Here is a 20,748-nt window from a genome sequence, read left to right on the forward strand (position 1 = left end):
CCCTGAACAGGGAAGGGGTAAAGGGAACAGGAAGGGAGTGCTGCCAGAAAGTGCAAATCTAGAGAGGAAGGAGTGGAGGGGTGGACTGTGATCAGGGTGGACTGAGGGTCTAACAGAGGTCAGTGGGAGGATGAAAACAGTGTAAAGAGCAGAGCAAGAGCCTGCCCCTGCAGACTGGGATCCAGCTGCCTTTTCCTGTCTGTGCTCCTTCCCTCCACCTGCAACCCTGCACACTGGAAGGGGAGAGTTGGGGCATTCCTGCCACAGAGCTGAACAAGACAGGGATGCTGGAGAGGCAGGAGAGACATCACCTCTCCCGAGCAGAAGGCAGCTCTACAGAACCCTTCAGTGCAGGTAACAGTGTCACACCTGTTTTATCTGCATTTACCCGAGGTCTTTCCTGTACTGTCAGCTCTTTCTGAGCACAGTGCTGTGGCCCTTGTGTAAGTCTGGAGCCACCCAGGCACACACTGCAAGCAGGCTGCAGCACCATTCTGGGCATGCACTGCAAAGACACCTCCACCCCAGCCAAAGAAAGAGCAGCCTCTTGCCCAGCACATGTCATTTGACAGGCCCAAAGTTCAGTAAATGACACTCAGCCTTTGCCCTCGATGCTGCAAGCCCACTGATGGTTTTATTGAAGTGCTAGAACGTGGAAAATATTCATAGAACCACACAATGGTTTGGGTTAGAAGGAACCTTAAAAATCATCTCACCCAGCTGCCACAGACAAGGACACCTTCCATTAGACCAGGTTGCTCAAAGCCCCATCCAACCTGGCCTTGAACCCTCCCAGGGATGGGACACCCACAGCTCCACTGGGCACCCTGTGCCAGTGCCTCACCACCCTCACAGTAAAGAATTTCTTCTTATTATTGAATTTAAACCAACCCTTTCCATTCTGAAGCCACTTCCCCCGGCACTATCCCTCCATGCCCTTGTAAAATTCCCTCTCCAGCATTCAGGCCCCCTTTAGGCCACAGAAGGTGCTAGAAGGTCTCCCAGGAGCTTTGTCTTATCCAGTATTAATACTATTCTGGCAGATGGTAGCATCAAATGGTTGAAGAACATCAAAGAATTATTTGTCTCCAAGTCCACACCTGTTCTGTAATACCAGAACTGAAGACCTACAGAATTTATTTACTACTGTTTCTCTCTAGTTGAAAACAGCTCATCAACCTAGTTAAGGGAAAAAGAATGAGTAATATGTGATTCTGCATGCTCTATAGAGACTGAATAATTTTTGAAAATAAATATCTAAACAGTTTCACAGGTACTAAGAGAGAAATATATTGAGAAAAAATAACTCTTTAACATCTGTTAAATGGCTTTAAATGCAGTCATATCTGCTGAAAAGTTACAGCATCACACACTGGTTGAAAAGAAAATGTCTAACTGATGTTGGGCCTGGGGCAACATTACTTCCTCTTATTGAAAGCTGGATAAAGGTTAGTGGGTTTTTTTATCTCCTGCTAGAAATAGCAAGGGCAACATTAACCCATGTTAGATCAAGACATGAAGAAACAAGTTCTGCTCTGACAGATAGAAGGAAAAAACCATGGAAAACCAGGAAAAAAAGTATGGAGAGTGAAGTGGGAAAACACAAACTGAAAGCAATACTTTGTAAATTAGTATTCTTTTTATCCAGTCTCTTGTCAACCTCTTTCTCCCCACAATTAGTGCAGAGTTTTTTTCTTTTCTAATGGTATGTTTCTTCTCCTGTATAATTTCTCTTATACATCTCCCATTCCAGCTTCTGCTAATCATCATGACTATTCCATTTGTAATTCCATGATCAATCACCTCCTACCAAATAGTATTTGCTCTTCTCCATATAGAGCTGATAAGAATTTTAAAATGAGTGGGTCATAAAGCTAATTTTAAAAAGGAATTTTTACAAACATGCTATCATTCTCCTTCAGATGTTCTGAAATGAGGTGATGAAAGTTAAAGATAACTGGGTTTCTGACCTTGTCATTGTTTCTGTATAGAAAGGATATAGAGGGGATTCATTTTCACTGAACTTTTAAAAGTTGTCTTCATTTTATTTAAAAACTTGTTATTTGGTTTGGGTTTTTTTAACATCACAGATTTCATCCCTGTTTTGGAAGACACAGTAGATGCTGAAGAAAAAGTAGGAAGCTGATTACATGAAGCAGAGAAGGAAAATGAAAGCTGTCAAAATACATTAAGCCACATTATTTCAGATCATGGCTGCTTTGTATTTTTTTAACACAAATTAAATAAAAACAAAGTCTGCAAAAACACTCATAAGAAAAAGATGTCTCCATTACAACTGATGTAATGTTCCAACTAAAGTAATTTAAGCCTTTGCAGGAAAATATCATCCATCTTCCTCTTATAGTACTGTTAAGGTAAAAACCAAGATTATTTTTAAGTCAAGCCTTTCTAAATAATAAAGATGAAAAACATTTAAAGAGGAAAAAAATGTGGGGGAAAGAAAATATCCTTTTCCCCATCTCTTGCTTTATTCTGGGTTTTTTGAGCATCATAACTTTGGGCTCTCAGGAACTAGGGAATATGTGTAGTAAGCATTCCCAAGTAAAGTGAACATTTGATGAATGCACTGGAAAAAATACAAAAATCATCTGGATGACTTCACCTCACCTTGCTGATCTATTACTACTACTTTTTTGCTATTTCTGTGGCACGTTTTGCCACCTTAATTTACCATGAAGACGCTGAGTTTCTTGGTCATAATTTCAGTTTCTTGGCATTCTATGACCATAAGAAATTCACCTTGTTTTGAATTACTCAAAACAAGCTCATTCTCCTTGGGTTTCCTCTTGACATTTTCTCAATTGCTGTTTCCACTGTGCATTAATTGATTCTATATTTGGTACCTGTGCCTGCATTTTGTTCATTTACCAAGGTCCATGCTTGAATCAGGCTTCTGCATCTATGACTTTAATCTGCATCTACAGCCTTTAATAATCTGTTGTGTTGTAACTTCTGTGCTGGATGTTAAACATATCTCCAATTTGTCTCCTCTATTTTGTGCCACACCAAATAGATGAACAGAGTTTGAGAGTCTTAAATTTTCTTCTTCCCTCCCAAACATCATGCTGGTGAAGGTCTACACCATATACCAAGTAAGTATTATTGTGTTATTTGCTTTCTGATGTGTCATGCCAATTAACAAAAAAACATTTTAATTAAGCAATGACTTTCCAGCACTGCTATTATCCCCTGTTAGCACACTTCTGTTTCTCAAACGTTACTTTCCAGCAGAGAATAGAAACCTTGTCATTTGATATTGGTAGCCAGCGTTAATGTTGGTAAAGATGAATATTTAGAGTAAATAGTTCAATTATTCCTTTCCATTCCCTTTTTTTCCCTCTCAACAACTAAGAAAACAACAAATGTAATTGCAGTAATTATGATCAGTCTTTAAATTGTTCTGTCCCTGATACCAATTTTCATTATACTCATGGGAGTGTGTATCTTTGTCAAACACAACATCATCGTGTCTTGTCAAATGTGGTTGAAATTAAAGCAGTTGAAGCTTCTGGGAAGGACTGACAGATGGGTGGCTAGAATAACCATAGAAACCTTCTCCCTCCCTGCCTGCTTTACACTGAGCCAACCAAAGCTATTCAAAAGGTCATCAAGCTCTGTCACCAGAGCTGTCCCTGAGGTGAACCTCTGAAGGAAGCACTCAAATTCTCTCAGGTAAAGCTGAGAAATCCACCAACCCTAGTTATTCCCCTAACTCTGTAGGAATTTTAACTTGTACTGCATAAGGAAGCATAAAAATTAGTTATCTGCTGCTGGCACCTACCAACAGGGTCATTTGTGGAAGAGAAACAGAAAAAAAAACCCTGATTTTGTGGAGGAGACAGAGCTGAACAGTTTGGTGCTCATCAAGGCAGAGAAATATCTTGGTCTCCACAAAACAGATGTCTTTCAAATTTCTGATAAAAAATGGAAACAACTCCAGCTCTGACATGTCTGTAAGATCAGGAATCAGATGGGCAATTCTCAGGATCTTTGCTTTCAGTTTGGGTAATTTGAGTACTTTTCCAGACCATTCTACCTCTCTGTGCAGGTAGGTCCCCTTTCAGAGCTGTTTAGGAGATAGAATTAGTGAACAAAGCCCTAACACCTACATTTTTCTTCTTGACTGTAAGCACTGTCAAACCAATACTAAAGGCTACCACAAGTAAAAGATGAGCAGAGAGCCTAATGCTAGACACAAGCAGCACTGCTCTGAGAAGCCATCATGTCATGTGGGCTAAGGAGCTACTGTAAAACGAAACACATCCAACTAACACAAACTCAAAAAAACCCAAACCTCAGAGCAATGTCTCATTTGCAGAACAAGTCTCAGCCAGCGTGAACAGCAGCAATGGGTTTATCCTCATTCTCCACTGCTTCTCTGAAGTGCAGGGAATGTGTCCCCAGGGCCCTCACTCAACACATTAAGTAGGAAAACATCGATATGAACCAAGGTAGCAGTCACTTCTGGCTGGCCTGCAGCCAGCCTCACAGAAGTAATATGCAGCACGCAATTGCATATGTTGCTCTCCATAGGTGTTTAAATTTTAATCCCTCTGTAGCCAGCACGTCACGTGCAGCACAGGAATACTATTAGAATTGCCATCTTCGTGCTGTAGATTCATCCTTAGCAGCGGGGAAGAAGCAGTACCCCCAGTGCTCCTCAAGGGTCAACCAGCAGATCACAACACACCTTTCTCACCTCAGGGATTCTCCTGGTCCCTCTTCGTGGAATGGACAAAACCAGAGCCTGCTCCAAACACCATCACATGGAGGCAGTGGCAGCCTTTGAGTTTCAGGCTCCATCCTCCTTACCTGCCCTGCCTCAGCTGCGGCGTGTCACCCTGGCAGCCGCAGAGTTTACAGCCAGGTGGCTACAACCTTCTCCACCACAGCCATCACACACTTGGTCACAGTCCTCACAAAGCACCTGCTTTTGGGACAGCAGCAGTGGTCAGAGCCAGACAGGAAGCACTGAGGCTGCTGACTCCCTGCCAGCACTCTCCCCAAAAAACAAAGTGTATTTCAGCCTTTTCTCAGCCTTTTCCTCATATTTAGTCACTACATTTCCCTCCACATCCAATAAAGGATGACGATTCTCCTTAGCCCTCCTTTGGCTGCTTATGCATTTACAGAAACATTTTTATTGCCTTTTATGGCAGTGGTCAGACTAAATTCTGATGGTCTTTGGCCTTTTTAATTTTCTCTCTGCAAAACTTCACAACATCCTTGTAGTCTTCCTGAATGACCTGCCCCTTCTTCCAAAGGTGAAACACTCTATTTCATGAGTTTCCAGGGAATAGTTTTCCAGACTAAGCTCTCTGTTCAGCCAGGCTGGTCTTTTTCCCCACCAGCTCATCTTTCAGCACATGGGGATGGCCTGCTTCTGCACCTTTATGATATCCTCTTGAAGAATGTCCAGCCTTCCTGGACTCCTCTGCCCTTCAGGACTGCCTCTTAAGGGACTCTGTCAAACACTCTCCTAAACAAGTCAAAGTCTGACCTCCTTAAGGTCAGCAGTTCTGCTGAGCCCCTCCTTACTGTTCTGAGAATCAAAAACTCTCTCATTTTGTGATGGCTATGCCCAAGACAGCCTCCAACCATCACATCACCCACAAGTCCTTCCCTGTTCACAAACAACAGGTCCAGCAGGTGCCTTCCTTAGTTGGCACACTCACCAGCTGTGTCAGGAAATTCTTACACACTCCAGGAAACTCCTGGTCTGATTCCTCTCTGCTGTATTGTATTTCCAGCAGATATCTGGTACGAGAAACTGTTCCCAACCCTAGAAAGCCACCAGCAAGACTTGCTGTGTCCTCTCCAGACAGAGCTCCACAGCTCCCGAAGCAACTGGGGAAAATGACCAAGAGCTGCTGGCACTGAGACTGCAGGGACTGAGCTGACTAGGCAGAACTGCAGGCACTGAATGCCCAGCCCCGCACCTGCACAGGTGAGGCCACATCTCACCATTATAAACACCATCACACCGACCCCTAACCTCACCCCATGATCTTCCCTGCTGTCCCTGAGGGCATCCACACCTACACAGCAGGTACCTATTGTTTAAGAGGCCACGCCAAGAGAACAGTCGTCCCTCTCTGCCAGGCATACATATTGTTTCTTCAACCTCCCCCTCAAACACAAACACAGGGTTAACAACCCCTTAGACCCATGATTCATGGTTATAGGACCACTCATTGTCAGAAGAAAATGAAGAACCCCAGTGGCCAGTTTATGCTTTGAACTAATTCAATGGCCCATTAGAAATATCATCTGGGAAAATCCTTCATCAAGGAGAAGGCACAAGTTTCTTCAGAGGACTCCCTGAGTCAAGCCTTTTCTGCAGTCAGAGGGAGACTAGCACAGCACACATGCCAGCCTTCTGTCTCCTCCAAAACTCATTATTTTGATTCTGGCTGCACTTCTCACATCTTTATTGTACAGTTTCTATCCCAGACCCACTAAATTGTAGTCCTCTCTGTCAACTATCCTATTTCTCACCAAGCTGGATATGTCCAGCTCCGGGAGGAGGAAATCCCAAGATCCCAGCAAATAACAGTGCTATTTCTATTCTTGTGCTCTGGGCAGGACATGACTAGGCAGCACCTACCAGTTCCTGGATATCATGGAAATACAGGAGTGCTCTGCTCATTGCTCCCCCTTGGTTACCTGTTTTCCAGGTTTTAGGCTGTTAGTCTGTTCTCTTTTCTTATTGCTTTCTTCTTCCCACCCCCCACTCCTTAGTGATTGGGTTTTTTTCCTCTCCAGTTTCTTTTCTTCATTCTCTTCTTCTTTTGGGAAGTGGTGAGAAAGGAAGTATTTAGTATTTGTTTGGGATGGGTATCAGATTGTCCTTAAAATGGGAGTGGATGTCTAAGAAAGACAGGGAACAATTCAAACAGGGAAAACAGTAGCAATATCTTCCCAGAATATCTGTCCTAACCTGTCACAATTTACTCCTCAAGTAGCTTCAAAGACAGACATCATCTCTGTATTTAGTCATCTTTAAAGGATTAATCTGTTCACTTCTAAAATAAATAAAAAAAATTTAGTACCCATAACATCCTAAGTCAAGTAATTCCACAATTGAATTCTGTTACATGAAGAAGTGCTTTTATTTGCTTTAAACTTGCCACTTGCTAGTTTTGTTTGATGTTTAGACTCTGTTTTAAAATTGATAATTAAATAGTCTTCCCTCATCATTTTCTCCATGCTGTTCCTATCCCAGAGAAAATTAATGATTTTTAGTTATCTGTCATATCCTTAACCATCTCATTTCCATACTTGAGAAATCCCTATTTAAATGGCTCCTTTCATATTAGCCACACAATACCTTTGATTGTCTTTCCTACCCTTTTCTGAATCTTTTCCATTTTGATTATGGCCTTTCTGAAATGGGAATAGACCATTAGGGTCAATGCATTATAAAATATCAAAACAAGGGAACCATATGGATACATGCACAGTATAATGCAATTTCTCATTTTATTCTCTTATTCTTTTCCTAATTGCTAACATTTGATTGGCATTTTGAGTGGTACTAAGCATTAAGCCACACATTATAACCACAAGGTCTCGTTCCTGCGTGGCAACAGTAAACTCAGAGCCTCCATCACTGCAAATGTAACTCTAGAATTGCTTCGCCTGTGTGCATCATTTTACATTTATCCACATCAAATTTCACCCATAATTTATGTCATTTGATATTGTGAAATCAAATGACCTAGTAATTTGATATTGTGAAATCCTTTCTCAAATCACTTCATGCAGTTTTCTGTCTGCTCCTCCAAATGATTACTTTATTAACATAATTTGTTACCTCATTATGTAGCCCTTCCCTTTTTGCATGTCATTTACAGATATGCACATATCTGAAAAAATACTCATATCATTTATGGATACGCACAAATCTGAAAAAAATATTCCTGTGAAAAAATGACATTTCATGCTAATCCTTGTTTCCTATCTTTACCCAGCTACTTAAGGAACATCTCGGATTCAACAGCAGATTTATGTCTTTTAACAGCCTGGGGTGAGTGACCTTTACAAATGTGCTTTGCAAATCCAAGTGGACTATTGCCACTGGACCTCCTTCATCAATATTGCTTGCTGACCCCTTCTAAGACTTGTAAATTGTGATATCCACTAACAAAAGTAGGGTTAACTCTTTATCAGTAGATCTTGTATCTCCATGCATGCACTAATTCTGTTCTTTAGAGTAATGTTTATTAGCTTGCCTCCTGGGCACATCTTGTTTACTAGCTTGTAGTTCTCCAGATCTCAAAATCATTTAAAAAACTGGCATCACATCATCTACCTTCCAATCCTCTTGTACCAAAGCAACTGGAAAGCATTACAGATAACTATCTGCAGTTCAGCTCCTTCATTCTCAAACTTCTCCAGAAGTCTCAAATGAATATCATCTGACGACTTTTTTGTCTACCTGCTCTACAACCTCACTGAAGCTTTGATCTGAAGCTGATGTGATGCATCTCAAACAAGAAAAGGTTCCACAGGATAAAATTCCACAACTTCTTTCACAATGAACAGATACAAAACTGTTGGGTTTTTGAGGCTGAGGGCAGAGGGTGTGATGTTCTGCTCAGAGAGGTGATTTCTCTGAGTCACCTGAAGCCTCTTTAGTAGTAACACCACGCACTAAGCCCTCCTAATCATTGCAAAAGGCAAGTTATTTGCTTTTTACAGGCTCTTTGAATAGCTCCTGAAGTAAACATTTAATCTGCAGCCTGCTGAGCTTCCTGCTTCCACAGCCTCTTTGATCCTCCTCTGGCTGTCACAGCTTTCTGTCACCATCCTTGCCAGTGAACATAAATGGCCAGTAGTATAAACTCTAAAACTCTTCTTCCTATGTGGAATGTCAATCCGTGTGCTCACCATTTGGGTCACCAAATTGTTTTCTCCAGTGCACTTTAGAAATTTTGAACTGAAACTTTCCTCATGAGCCATGTCTGATCAGCATCTGCAAATACAACCCCATTTGTTTCGGGATATAAAAATTATGTTTCATCTAGAAGTCTGGTATACTCCTGGACCTGGGAATGTATAGCTTAAACTCACAGAGAAACATCCTTATCATTTACTATGACCTCCTTAAAATAAGAGAGGCTAAATGTATTCCCTTTATTAATTATACTTTCTGTTGCTGTGCTTGAATGAGAGCATTTTTTAAAATCTTGATTTCCTTGTGCTCATATGACAGAGGGCTCAGTACAACTCTCAGTAAATTACGCCAATAGTTCAGTATTTTTACTGTTTGATTTTTGCCTCATTTCCAATCTGAATGTATCAGCCATCCTTCTCTCACATCTTAACAGTTTTCTACTAGGTTGAAGAGTCATATGACTTCGAGGTAATTTTTTTCTTCAATCAAACACTTAAGGACTGTCATCAAGTCACTTCTGTAAGTTTTTATTCATGGCTGTATGTTTATTTTCTTGTCATACTTTAGTTTTGCAGTATTTCTCAAAGTGATAATAATAGAATTAGACAAACTAGATGAATTATTTTTTTTTTCACAAGTGCCAAATGCAGAGAAAATATGCTTTTCTCTCCTCCTATTCAACATTCAAGATCAAAGAAACACATCAGCTTCCTTGGCTGCAGCATCTCAGTAGTAGCTGTTGACCTACTGATTACCAGTTCCAATATCTAAAAGCTTATTTAGTGTGACTGCTTTCCAACATAAGAGTTCTGGTCCCATAAATACTATTCACACTCTGCCACTAAATACTTAGATTAACTCATATTTGGTTAGATTGAAACACACACTGTCTGTCAGTACTTTAATCAAACTGTTCCCTATTAGTGATTTATCCCTTCCATTTGTTATTTTTAATGTTAGCAGTTCTTCTGGTCATTGCAAATTCCATCAAGTTTATCAGTAATTTAGATCTTCCTCAGGATTTTAAGCATTATGTAAAAATCACACGGTACTTGGCAAAATTAGAGCCACAGGTTTTCCAATAATGATTTTTTCCTTGTTACTATTTTGCTATCTACTGAGTTTAGATGCACTTAGAATGTACTGCATTCATATATTAACTAAGAATCATGTGGTTCTAAGCTGATTGCTAGCTTATTAGAGGTTGTATCTTTTACCAATCTCATATTTTACCTCCATTACCATGATTGCAGGTAAAATACTTCTATCAGAGAAGTACTTGGCTGCAGGGAGTCCCATAAAGTCATGAAATAAAGTTAGCTTGACAGGCTCTGCTTTGTGTGAGCCCATTCTCACTGATATATTGGCCTTCTAATATTTTATTGTAAATTTTAACAAATTGATAAAATTAAATACATAGATCATCTCACAAAACCTTTAGAGTTGTGCTAACACCCCAGCTTTTCACTTGACACCTTCTTCACCATTTCAAGAACTTATAGAACACAGCTTTGACTTTTTATCAGCACTTAAAACTCATGAGTGTGAATTACCTTGAACTGGTTAAGTGTCAGTCTAAAATCATGGTTGTTTGCTGTTGGAGAGCACAACCTTATTATATGAGCTGAAAACCATTTTTCTACTTCCCCCCCAAGAAAGCAGGCCTAAAACATGTATTGATTAGCTCACTTCTGCTTCAATACACATCAGTCTATAGAATTAAGACTCCCAGCTCTGTCATGCCAATGAATTCATTACTTCCATTTTTCAGCTCCTTGGTAATTTCTCATCATAATTCTTGCGATATTACTGTCCATAGGAATTCACGAAATGAGTATGCTCTTCCTCAGTTCTTCTCCTCAAATCACATCTGTTGCATTGTGCACACACAGAAGTCTCACATCAATCCAAACATGCCAAAGACTGTTTTCTGTTACTAGTGACTGTTTCTGACACACACTTACCTTGCACACATTTTTTCTAGGACTGTTTCCTTATAAAGCCAGGCTTATGCAATCGTGCTCTTTCCTAGCCTCTCCCTTCCACAACTTTGAAACTACTCACCTGCATTTCAGAAACCCTGAGGGAGGTCTCAGAGATCACCTGTTCATACACCTTTCAGGACAACTGGCTGCTAGGTCTGGGAGATGGTCTCTGCTCAGAATCTTATTGGCAGAAACAAGTTCTCATCCCTGAGCTCTCTACTTGAGTTTCTAAAAGTGATCAGATTGAGAACTGCTCAAAAGAGGAAAACCCGAACTGTGAAGAAATACAAGTAGTGAAGTGAAACCAACCAGAAGGCAATCTGATCTGGAAGGTGTCCCTTTGTCCCTCTGTTCTGTCTGTCTCTGTCCCAAGTAAGGGAGGAACAAGTTACCCAGATGCCCCTTTTCATGTATTCCCACTCTTTTTCTCATGCCACCTACAGTTTCTACACAGAACTCTGCGCTCCTTCCCCTTCCACCTGTGTGCATGCAACTAAATGAAATTACTCCTACTTTCATGACTCAGTTTCCTTCTGCAATGCCATCTCCTTTCTGAGGCTCCTCCTCTCTTCATTCTTTTCACTGACTCACTCAGATGATGAAGGTAAAGGAGGCAGGAACTGGACACCTTGATACATACTTGGCATGTATGAGGTATGCATGCTGAGTGGATGTCTCACTTTTTCACGCTCCAAGTGTGTAGACCACACTTGCCATTCCAGATCTCACGTCACACACCTACAGATCTTTGGGGGGGAAGGGGATAAGTAAGGAGAAAAATGCAAGGGATGTTCACTGCTTGCTCCAGCTGCTTTACCCCTCTCCTGTCAGCCTCCTACCCTGCTCCCACTCTGCTGAATCTAAAGTGGCTGGATTAGGAGTGGGTGGTCTTTGGCTCCATCTCTCCTGCTGTGGGTGCTATGAGCCACTCATTTACACGTAGCATAGATCATCCAGTGGGAAAGCAACAGATGAAGTACATACTCCTGCCTCTGACAGGACACTGACCATTCCTTGTGAAGGGGAGCCCAGGAAGCCAAGTACCTGGCTTTGGCAGATCACATCTGACCCAGATGCTGAACAATTAATTAACAAGGAAGAGCACTGCCTTTTCCAGCCTGCACAGTCAGTGACTGAGGCCCTGTGCACCAGGCTAGCTGTCGCCTGGGCTGTTTCTTGCAAAACTGCCGGAACAAAAACACACAGAGAGGGCTGCAGCTGACAGCTGGGGTTATCATGGTGAGGAATTCAGTCACACATGGCACCCACAGTAGTTAAAGGAAAGTGGTGATGGGGGCAACATGTAGGAGTGTACTGATGACATGTGGAAGACCTGGGGTCCTCTGGCAAGACTAAAGAAGTGAGTCCAACCGGAGTCAGAGAGGCAACCACTCCAGGGTTTAGACCCTAAGCACAGGATCACAGGATGATTGGGTTGGAAGGTGCCTCCTGAGGTGAAAACTCCAGTTCAAAAGCAGAGTCAGCTATGATGTTAGACCAGATTACTCATGGCTTTACCCAGTCTGGTCCTGAAAACCTCTAAGACTGGATAATGAACAACCTCTCTGGGAAACTTGTGTGCTTGACACTTCTCAGAGTCAAAAGTTTTTCCTGACCCTCAGTGTGAGCAACTCTACTTTCTCTTCTCTCACATTCCAGAAGTACTATTAGTTGGTACTGTCTTGGAATATTTTCCCACCATTTTACATCACATTCACAAAACATGTTTGCTGCAGGCTTCTGTGCAAAGACGTGAGAGAAATCACTAGAAAAAAAGACAGCAATCTTACACTTAACAGGCTTGAGCTTTCTATTAATTTAATCCATCCAAGGAACTAAGAGAAACCCTGCCACACTAATCAGAACAGCCAGTGTTAGGAGATGTCTAAGCTGTAGTCAAAGGTACACTTGCAATGCATTCAGACACCTATGCACACCTGAAACCCTAAACTTGGCTCACTCATTTACTGACAACAACCAAGCAGATCTTTGGCATTTAGCTGTTTGGCACTCAAATATCTGCAAGTTCCTAGATGGATTTTACAGCCTTAACTGTCTAGCAACTTCAGTGAAAATTCTCCTGTACATTCCTGAAACTGAGACCCAGCTATGATGAGAGTTGCTAGGCAGCTCTCCAGGAACTATGATGGGATATCACCAATACACAGACATGACCTGCAGCCATTACCAGAGGAAGAAGCCACCTCCACTTCTGAGTAATTGTTATCATGCCATGTTACACAAAGCACATGTATGACATGGAGATGTGACAGTGGAGAAGGTGACTGGATATCAGGTTAGCCTTTTAAGATCACTTTTCAGCTTTTTCCATACCTTAGGAAATCATAATGTAATCATTGCCATTCTGGCATCCTCTGTAAAATTTAAATATACTCTATGACTCTATTTCAAATTATCACATATGGAGCTGCTCCCTTATGACCCTCTCAATTACTTTTCCCCAGGGGAGAAATAACCAGAAAACTCATATTTAGGAAAGAAGATGTAAAGTTGCACATCAGTAAACATGTGCAAACTATGACATCTAACTAGATCATAGTAAAACATCCCTGCGGGAGATGAAGAAATCATGTGGCTTGTTTAAAATTGGAATGGAAAAAGGCCCGGAGCAAGCTCAGGGCACAATCCTGCACTGGCCCTTGTATGGTGAATAAACTAAATGTGACTGATTATGAGCTTTCTATCACTAATTAAAACCTCTTGAATTCTGAGTTCAAAATCTGCTCCATGTAAATTTCAAGGTAAAACCAATACAAGCATAGCACTCCCTTCTCTAGGACCTACCTAGTCTTGGGAAGGCAATACAGAGCCTGTATACTGAACTAATTCTGCAAAAATCTAACCAGATATGCTTGGAAGAGAGAACACAAAAGCTGTGCTGATGCTAGGATGTTAGTTTCCAACCACATCCTTGAGCTCAGACCTAGTACTTCAAAGCATTGATTTCCAGCTCGAAGAAAATATGTCTGAAGAATCCTCTCAATAACTCCAGGAAGGCTGGAGCCAAAACTCTAGGCTGCCAAGTAAGAATTGTTCTGAACAAAATTCCTTAGGTGGAGTAGTCCAACTAAAACTCAAGGATCCCACCTTCACTAAATCCAGCCTCGAGGACTGACAGAAAAATAAGCCCCTTCTAAAGCAAAGCAGTGTAAAAGTTTCACACAAAGCAGGCATCAGACAGTATTACTACATTCATATCTGACTCCCACAGAGACCAGAATCATAGCTGTGCAATCCCCTCTAGCACATGCCTTCGTAACACCAGGGCAAGAAAAATTCCTCAGTTAACTGTATAAATAGGTCCCTAAAGTCCACTGAGCTATCACCATCAAGAATGAACGTGTATCACATTAACCAAAAATTGCTATCATATGAGAAGTCAAACATCTGTACCATTAAGGTCTGTACTGAAGGACTGCAATTTGCAAAGTGAATTTTCAGCTATCATTATCCCATCAACATAGCATAGATGCTATTTTCTGTTTTCGTCTATGCCAACACAACTGTATGACATTTATAAACATATATACAAACATATGAGAATGATACTTGCAACAGCTCAGTTATACCAGGGGTTTTTTTGTAACACAGACTCTAAGTCACAGATCATAAAAATGCTGCCACGCACAGCAACAAACACCTGTAGTTTGCATGACAGCTTAACCACATTTTGCAGTGGAGAGTGGATGGTACTAAATGCATGTTTGTTCTTTATTACAACAGCATTGTGGGAAGAGAGACCAAGAATTAACGCTGCCAGTTAACAGCGTTAACACATTGATAAAAGGTGTATCAATAATTACCCAGCTAACAGAATAATAATGTCCTCAGCAGCATGGGTGTGTGGAGGATAGGGGCAAGGCAGGAGATGGAAGCAATACATGTCCTAATATGCTACAGAGACTGATACAGGTGAGCTTGAAGAATCTCAAGGGAAATATTGCAGTGACCTTTGCCATGTACATATGTAAGAGAGGTCATAAGGACATTTGAGACCACTGAGAGACATAGGCTAGATGCAGGAATTAATTCCCGAAGTAGAAACTGGATTCTGTAGTTTAAAGTTTGCTGTTGCAGGAGTAGATGGTTCCCTGCAAGCGCTCACAAAGGGCTTTCCCACTGAGACAAGAAGTGTCACAGCATCAGGCTTTGACATAAACGCTCGGATTTACTCTGGGGTGACACAGTCCCTCCATCTGGGGTGGTGGTGCAATTCTGATGTCCTCAGAGGTCTCCTTTTCCCACAGATGCCCACGTGCTCCTGGGAGAGACAGAACGGATGGCTGGGGAGCAAGATGTACTGCCAAATGAACTCGTTTTGCTCTCAGATATTCTTTTGGCACATTGAATTACATATCCCCATGTAACTGATAGAACTGTACCAGTGGTTTGCACAGAAAATACAAAAAAAATTCCTGAAGGCAAGAACGTGTGCCCAGAATGCTGTGTTTACCTGTAGATACCTCTGCTTAAAGATCAAGGGACCTCTTGGTATCTGCATGTGTGTAGGAGGGGAGAGGTGGGTTACACAGCCTGAAGGCTTGGGATCTTTTGGTTAAAAATGTGCATGCTGTGGCCCAGCGGAAGGATGTGGTCCCTCCCCGTGTCCCCTTGCAACAGCTCTGCGAGAGGGAAGGGATTCAGTTTTGCTTGCTCTTCTCCATTGAAGTCTACGCAGGGGGAAGGGGGAGACAAGAAGACGTGCAGATCATGCAACGTTATGTATCCTCGGATAACAATAAACCCTTACCGAGCAAAGGAGACCGCCGCCGGCCGCCAGATCTCGCTTCGGGAGGCACGGCACGGCACGCCCCGCACCCACCCCCTTCTCCGGAGGCGCCGCACTGACCCACATGTTCGGCGACCTTTCGTCACGGGTGACACGGGCAGACGACCCCCGGCCCCGCGCTGAGCTGTCTGAGCCAGCTAAATGCCTGCTCACACAGAGTGAGACTAGAGGTAGGCTGGACCAGGCTCCTTGCAGCTCCGCCACGCCACGGGAGACCGAGGTGGGGAAGGGTCGCAGGCAGCGAATGGCGCTGCACGGGCGGCCGGGAGTGGGACTGCGAGGGGGCGGCCCGTCACCCGCCCTGCCGGGGGCTGTCGTGCGGGTACCGGGGCGGGGGCCGCGGCTGCCTGAGCATCCTCTGGCGCCGTCCCCGCCAACGCCTTACCCACGGTGCGGGATCCGATGCAGCCCATCACGCCGGCGGGCTCCGGGGAGAGGCGGCAGCCTCAGCAGCTAGTAGGCGGAGAGCGGCGGAGGTCGGAAAGGAGCCGGTCCCTTCAGCGGGAAACGCCGGGGTGGCCCAGCGGGGACCGGCGCAGGGTCATGCTCAGGTGGGAGCGCGGGATGCCCCCGCCGGGGCGAGGCGGGGAGCCCGCGGGCCAGTCTGGCATCTGCCCCCACCGCGCCTCCGCGCTCCGCTCCGCGCCGCGCCGCGCCCCGCGCGGCTCCCCGTCCGCTGCCGTGTCCCCGCCGGTGCCGCCGCCGAGCCCCCACTGCCCGCCCGCTCCCGGCTCCCCGACGGGGGGCGGGCTGGGATTGGGTAAACAGCTCGGCCCGGCAGCGCCGCGCCGATTGGCTGCCGCCCTCCGCGGCCCGGGGAGGGGAGGTAGCGCCGGGCGGGCCGGGCCGCCCCTGTGCCCACGGGGAGCGCGGGCCGGGCCGGCGGCGGGGCGCAGGCGAGGGACCCCGGCGGGAGGGCGGGCAGGACGGGACAGGTGCGGGATGCGCACGGAGCGGGGGGCGTCGCGAGGCCCCTCCTGCCCGCCGGGGGAGCGGGGCGGGCACAGGTGAGCGGCGGGCGGTGCCGCAGGCCGGGAGCGAAAGGGGGAGGCGGGTGAGCAGCGGGCTCGTTCCCGTAAGAAGAAGCAGTAGCAGCGAGGGGCGGTGGGGATGGATGGATGGGATGGATGGGATGGATGGATGGATGGATGGATGGATGGATGGATGGATGGATGGATGGATGGATGGATGGATGGATGGATGGATGGATGGATGGATGGATGGATGGATGGAGGCGGGGCGGGCGCGGTTTCCCGGTAACTACACTCGCGGATTCGACTCAGTTACCGGCAGCCCCCCAGCGGCCGCGCCGCGCCTCCCCTGGGGCGTGCCCGGCGCGCTCCCGCGCGGCTGGGCTGGGCCGGCCCGGCGCGGTGCCGGTGCGGTCCCGCCGCAGCCCGGCCCGCAGGGACTGCGGGAACTACCGAGGGGCAGGCGGCCCGCGGAGCCGCCCCAGCGCCATCCGGCTGGAGGACGGTGGTTCCCCGCGGTCCGATCTGCCCCCCGGGGCTCGGCCTCTGCCCCTGGCCCCGCATAACCGTGAAGGAAGCAAGCCCAGCCTTGAGGATGCTCGCTGAGGCCTTTCCCACGTCCTCCCCGCTAACAAGGCAGTAAGGAGGCATCTCTGCAGATGGGGAAGGTGTGGTTAGGTCAGTTCCCATCCCAGCCCAAATTCTTCTCACCTGATGGCACCCATCAACAGGCAGCATCCTCATGGCCCGCTTTCCCAGGCCTCTCTGCAGTCTGGTCCGTCCACCTTCACTCTGAAATGCTCACAATTTCTCCCTGGCCCTTTGTGTCTCCTTTGCCCAAAAAGCCTCTCTGATCTCACCAGCATCCTTACACCCATCTCTAGTACTGGCAAATTCAATTTTGCTGATCCCATGTGATCCATTTTGATCTCATCCTCGTGCTTGGAAAATTCAGTTTTTGTCAGCATTGCTGAGAAGTCACTCAAGACAGCTGATCATTCTTCATTAACAGCAGTACTAAAGAATAGGTAAGTTCATTCATTTTTCCATTCACACCTTACAGTCAGCCTAAGAAAGGAAAAAAATAGGGATAAAAAAGGACTTCAGACAGAATGTATTTTGCCTGACCCTCTGAAACAATAAGCAGGAAGTCTACTCAGATAAAGTCAATTTACAAAATAAAATCTATGCAGGAAAGGCAAAGGCAGAAAAAAACCCCAAACCACAGCCTGAATATATGCAGCTAGTTTATCTTTTTCCTTCTTCATGAAATTGAAGGTATTACTATGTATGGTGAACATGATGCTGCTGAAGTGTGAGAGATCAGAGTCCCCTCCTCTCTGGTGCCTGAGGCCAGTCTGCTCTGCTGCTACAATGCTTGTGTGTAACTGGGTACGATTCATCCCTGGTGAGGATGAAGTTTTTCCACAGTTAGAATTCTTTCCCTATTTCACTCCTTTCACCTCCCCCATATATTTCCAAACCTATCCGTTTTCTTCTTGTTTTTTTCTGAATGACTTACTAAAGATACTTTTCCCAACATATCTACACTCTTCTAACCTACGTTGTAAAAGTACTGGGAAACAATAGGTCTGGCAGTATGTTTACCAAGGTGTTGCACTATCTCTAAGAAGCAGATCTCTAGGGCTAAAAATGCAAGGAAAAGGGAAGCAAAAGCAGATTGCAATGGGAAAAGTGGTATATTAAGAAAAAGTCCTGTTTTGGGTAAATGTTTTTTAAGTTGGTGGCTACCTAGCCAGCTGTTGTCACCCAGAGTCTCCTGTGATCGATCAGGACAGCTGTCCTAAGCAGTTTCACCAACCCCCCCCCTAAACAGCATTTGCACCTCACCCTGGCCTAAGATGTATTACTGACACAGCTGTGGGCAATTTCTTTTCCTCTGTTCAGAGAATCTGGTTTCATTTTAATCCCCTTCTCCCTCTTACCCACCCACCAAATCTAAACCTGTTCCTCTGTCAACCTTCTCTGTGCACTGAGTGAACTCTGCTGTGGTTTCCTTTTCAGTGAAGATTTCAGACAAGTCACATTGACTCTTCTTTCTTTATTCCTCCTGAGCTTGTCTATCAGTTTATCTCAAGCTCAGAGTCATATCCCAAGTCCTAGCAAATGCACATTTGGCTTTCTTTTCATTAAGCTACAATATCATCTACATCAACATGCTCTGACTTCTGCCCCAGGGTGTGATCCCACAGGCAGGTGAGCAAGTCCTAGCACTTACCCTGCCTGAAAAGCTGCTTTCCAGTTCTTCACGCTGCTGCTTTAGTGAGGTGGTACTTTATACAGGATCTGGCAAGCACCCATGCTGCTGCCAGACATGCACAGCAGAAAAAAAAGAACTGGAAAGAGGGATTATACCCAAGTGTCTATTCATTCACTCCACAGAACTATTGGTCTGTCTTGTGGCTGTCTCGCATGTCCTGATGCCACCAGCTCCCTCTTTTTTTTAATTTGAAATCAATATCACTTAGCTGCTGGAAGCAATACCTGTCTTGGCACCTACAGCCATGCTTCATTTCTCATTTCTGATATAGTCAGCTTAATGAAAGGATAGACTCTTCACCATCTTTTGGTTCTTAATCACACCTTTATTTGTCATGTTTACATAATATTATGTCTTATTTATATTTACATAAATCTCCATATTTAAAGTAAATTTCATTCTCATTAGAGGTTGAGAATATTTTGTTAAGACTCGGCTTTTACCCAGTTGCTCAGCTCTTCTGTACAGTAGGCTTTATGCAATAGGGAATTCATCATCAGTGAACAGTTTCTAGTTTTTATCAAGCCAATAACAAAATTTTAAAAAACAGTAAAAATGTTTATCATATAGTACCAAAAGAAAAGTAGGTATTTTACATACAAGAAATACATGGTTTAATAAGAATGTGATTTCATAAGAATTATCTCGTAGGAGGGAAGTGACAAGTCTGAATCTCTGAACAAGGGACTGAAACAGAGCATAAATCTAACTGTCCCCCACAGTTTTTGTCCTTGCACTTTCATGAGCAACAGTATTTCCACTGCTGCTTCAAGGAGCTGGAGGTAAATGACAGAACATAAACGGTTTTGTTTTCTTTGAAATACACTTTCTGACAGGCTGTGGATATTTTCTCTGAGCATTGTGGGCTCGTTCTTAAACAATGAGGCTACAATTTCATGTAGGAAATCGTGTACAAAATTTGTTTGATAAGTGCTGATTTAAATGCTGGTCTGAAGGATCTTCACAAATGTAAGTTTTTGTACAGGTTTGGGAGAGGGAGGTATTTAAATATCTAGAGAGAAACATGGATAGATCTTTTTACAAATCTGGGTACATCAGAAGAAAGGAGCAGTAGGAAACAGCCCCTTGCAACTTCCTAATTTATTTTTATGATGGATGAAATTATGTGCCCTGTCTTTATTGCAGATCTGAAAATCTCCCCTTCCACAGCCCCTGTTGTGAGGGGCTGTGTTGGCAAAAGGGAAGGAATGTTTGACATGTTGTGTTCTGTAGGTCACTGCCATTAGCAACTTTTGTTTGCAAAACAGAGCTTCACTGCTGCCCAAAGTAGGTCAAGGATGCTGCTGGAGGAAGTGCCACATAAAGATCCCTTAACTTTCTTCTTCCTCCATTTCTGCAGTTTTGCAATGAATTCAGCAGAGAATGAATTCAGCAGCATGTGCTCCTAGGTGAGGACCACCTTTTTCTGGGGTTGTATGCCAAGTTGAATTGGGAACAGACATGGATCCACGCCTCTCTTCCCCCCATGCCCTGCACACAGAATGGTCACTGTAAGGCTGGGCAGGGATGGGTGGGGAGGAAAACACAATTCCAGCAAATCTAAAAATAGTCAGCTTGTGACTGATAGAGTCACTAGCCTGATAGAGGGGCTGATAACAGCACAGAGCAAAACAGTTTTAGAACTAGTCTAGATCTTAGCAACTTATTCTAAATGTACCCTGAGGCTTCCATCATATCCCTGAAGACCAGCTTATGCTGTAAGTTAACTGTTTGTGTTTTAAGAGACAGCTGCTCAATAGTGTTCATCTTTCCTATAAGCC

General features: G+C 44.2%; 2 protein-coding genes and 1 long non-coding RNA gene across 7 annotated transcripts in view; 1 reads left to right on the forward strand and 2 right to left on the reverse strand.

The window, feature by feature from the left end:
* The window catches only part of FAM131B (family with sequence similarity 131 member B), a 32,731-nt gene extending 16,261 nt beyond the window's left edge, over positions 1–16,470 (reverse strand). Inside the window, exon 1 of one of the 4 annotated variants that reach the window (XM_064410004.1) lies at positions 16,101–16,470. In XM_064410004.1, the coding sequence (XP_064266074.1) occupies positions 16,101–16,128 (28 nt within the window). In that variant the 5' untranslated portion in view covers positions 16,129–16,470. Of the gene's footprint in view, positions 1–15,676; positions 15,803–16,100 lie in introns of those variants that run through there. The other 3 variants (XM_064410003.1, XM_064410006.1, XM_064410005.1) reach the window with 3 other exon arrangements.
* The window catches only part of ZYX (zyxin), a 29,284-nt gene continuing 24,250 nt past the window's right edge, over positions 15,715–20,748 (forward strand). The window contains exon 1 of one of the 2 annotated variants that reach the window (XM_064409993.1): positions 15,715–15,885. In XM_064409993.1, coding sequence (XP_064266063.1) covers positions 15,780–15,885 — 106 coding nt within the window. In that variant the 5' untranslated portion in view covers positions 15,715–15,779. Of the gene's footprint in view, positions 15,886–16,972; positions 17,715–20,748 lie in introns of those variants that run through there. The other variant, XM_064410000.1, reaches the window with a different exon arrangement.
* On the reverse strand, positions 17,447–18,515 carry LOC135294566 (uncharacterized). The gene is made up of 2 exons (XR_010356637.1): positions 18,439–18,515; positions 17,447–17,754 (listed from the first exon to the last, which is right to left on the reverse strand). It is a non-coding gene; the product is annotated as an uncharacterized LOC135294566 (long non-coding RNA).

This window comes from Passer domesticus, chromosome 2 (assembly GCF_036417665.1).
Source record: "Passer domesticus isolate bPasDom1 chromosome 2, bPasDom1.hap1, whole genome shotgun sequence".
NCBI lineage: Eukaryota > Metazoa > Chordata > Aves > Passeriformes > Passeridae > Passer > Passer domesticus.